At 40.7% G+C, this 2,812-nt stretch overlaps 1 protein-coding gene across 1 annotated transcript in view; it reads left to right on the top strand.

Annotated features, from left to right (window-relative positions):
- Nucleotides 1–565: 565 nt before the first annotated feature.
- RPGRIP1 (RPGR interacting protein 1) overlaps nt 566–2,812 on the top strand; it is an 85,643-nt gene continuing 83,396 nt past the window's right edge. The window contains exon 1 of the mRNA XM_039245257.1: nt 566–617. Within this exon, the coding sequence (XP_039101188.1) occupies nt 599–617 (19 nt within the window). The 5' untranslated portion in view covers nt 566–598. The remainder of the gene's footprint in view (nt 618–2,812) is intronic.

The following is a 2,812-nucleotide window of genomic DNA, read 5'->3' as shown; positions in this document are numbered from 1 at the left end:
TCATGACCTGAGCCAAAGTCGGACACTTAACTGACAGAGCAACCCAGACACCCCATGATTTCTTGTAAAATAACTAACATTATTAATGAATGCTTAATTTTACTCTTTTTAAAAAAATATACTCCATGCCCAACATGGGGCTTGAATTTGCAACCCTGAGGTCAATAATTGCATGCTTTACCAACTGAGCAAGCCAGGCACCCCAAAGTTTTTTTTTTTTTTTTTTTTTTTTCATTTTATTTTAAGTGATCTCTATACCCAATGTGGGGCTTGAACTCATAACCCTGAAATCAAAAGCCAAATAAATGCTCTACTGATTGAGACAGCCAGGCACCGCTTAGTCTTACTCTTTAGTAAAGAGTGGTCAACACTGCCACAAAAAACTAGTATGTCATGTACCTTCATGAAAATGTTGATAAATTCCTCCTACAATCTAATTATAGCCTACACAAGCCATCCTAAAATTGCATGTAACTGACTGGACTTTTCCTTTATTTCAGTGTCCTCTGGGATCTCCTATGACTTGGGAACTGATACATTATATCTCCTGAGGACAACACATCAAAGGACCTAGTGGAGACATAGACCAATAGCTCTGATGGTACCAGTGTCGAAAGGTAAATTCAGTGCCTGAAGATGGAAACCTTTTAGAGTTAAAACAGTGTTCAGTCTGTTATTGTGGGGCATCTTGCTAACCTTCATAGTGAGTGCTTTGCTCTTAGCTCTTTTCTTCAAACTTTAACATTTTATTCCTCAATTCTTATAATGAAAGTTTTACTGTGTGGATTTAGGAGGTAAAGCTAAATGCTACCACAACAAAAGCTGAGAACAAATGAATGGTTTCCTTCCTCTGTCCATGTGATTAGTCCTTCAGGCTCACTGAGCAGGAAGGGGCAACTTAAGATGAAAGAGCATAGCCCACAAGAGCTTCCACACACACCTTAACATATTTTTGTTAACTTTGTTCCTACTTACTTTCCCACCCCTCGGTCTTAATCACAGCTTCTATTGATTGTATTTTCACTTGATTTTACTTCTATAAGAAATTTTCAGGGGTGCCTGGGTGGCTCAGTTAGTTAAGTGTCTGACTCTTGATTACGGCTCAGGTCATGATCTTATGGTTTGTGGGATTGAGCCCCGCATTGGGCTCAACACTGACAGCATGGAGCCTGCTTGGGATTCTTTTTCTCTCCCCCTTCCCCCCCCCCCCCACTCACGCTCTCACAGTCTTTCTCAAAATAAATAAATAACCATTTAAACAAAAAAGTGGTGCCTGGGTGGTTCAGTTGGTTAAGTGTCTGACTCCTGGTTTCAGTTCAGGTCATGATATCACAGTTCATGAGTTTGAGCCCCATATCAGTCTCTTCATTGAGCGCATGGAGCCAGAACCTGCTTTCTCTCTCTTCCCCTTTCTCTCTGCTCCTCCCCAATTCATGCTGTCTCTGTCTCTCTCAAACAAATAAAGCTTAAAAAAATTTTTTTTTCAAAGGTAGGGTGCTTTATGCATTTCCATGGTGTATCAGTGATGCAGCCACATTGGATGAAAGCTTGACATTATTGGGGTGCCTGGGTGATTCAGTTGGTTAAGCATCTGATTTCAGCTCAGGTCATGATCTCACGGTTCGTGGGTTCAAGCCCCATGTCAGGCTCTGTGCTGACAGCCAGCTCAGAGCCTGGAGCCTGTCTTTGAATTCTGTGTCTCCCTCTCTCTCTGACCCTCCCCTGCTCACACTGCCTCTCTCTGACTCTCAAAAATAAATAAAAAACATAAAAAATTTTAAGAAAAGAAAGCTTGGCATTATCTAGTAAAGTTGACATGGGACTTTACTTCTGGGTAAAACATTTGCAGAAAATTTTGCATATGTGTACCAGGAGACTTATACCAGAATGTTCATAGAAGTGTTACTCATAAAGCAAAAAAACTGGAAACAGCATGTCTATAATTCAGAAAATGAATATACATTGATATATACTCATAAAATGAAATAACAAATGTATTTTTAAATAAGTCTAATTTTCATTTTTTCCATTTGTGCCACTTTTATTTTTTTTTTCCAAATTTTTATTTATTTTTTAAATATAATTTGTTGTCAAATTGGCTAACATACAGTGTATAAAGTGTGCTCTTGGTTTTTGGGGTAGATTCCCATGGTTCATCACTTACACACAACACTCAGTGCTCATCCCCAAAAGTGCCCTCCTCAATGCCTGTCACCCATCTTCCCCTCTCCCCCACCATCAACCCTCAGTTTATTCTCTGTATTTCAGAGTCTCTTGCTCCCTCCCTCTCTGTTTGTAACTATTTTCTTCCCCTTCCCTTCCCCCATGGTCTTCTGTTAAATTTCTCAGGATCCACATATGAGTGAAAACATAGGATATCTGTATTTCTCTGACTGACTTATTTCACTTAGCATAGTACCTTTAACCACCATGCATTTGGATGTTTTCTAAACTTTTTCCTGTGGTTGATTTCAAGTTTCATAACATTTTGATCTGAATATCTGCATGGTATGATCTCAGTTCTTTTATGTTTATTGAGGGCTATTTTGTGACCCAGTATGCGATCTATCTTGGAGAATGTTCCATGTGCACTTGAGAAGAATGTGTATTCTGGGGTGCCTGGGTGGCTTAGTCGGTTAAGCGTCCGACTTTCGCTTAGGTCACGATCTTGCGGTTCGTGGGTTCGAGCCCCGCGTCGGGCTCTGTGCTGACTGCCAGCTCAGAGCCTGGAGCCTGTTTCAGTCTGTGACTCCCTCTCTCTCTGACCTTCCCCTGCTCATGCTGTCTCTCTCTCTCTCTCTCTCTCTCTCTC

Source organism: Hyaena hyaena, unplaced genomic scaffold (genome assembly GCF_003009895.1).
Source record: "Hyaena hyaena isolate Hyena2069 unplaced genomic scaffold, ASM300989v1 scaffold_256, whole genome shotgun sequence".
Classification (NCBI taxonomy): domain Eukaryota; kingdom Metazoa; phylum Chordata; class Mammalia; order Carnivora; family Hyaenidae; genus Hyaena; species Hyaena hyaena.
Note: the sequence above shows the minus strand (reverse complement) of the source record. Positions and strands in the feature narration are given on the sequence as shown.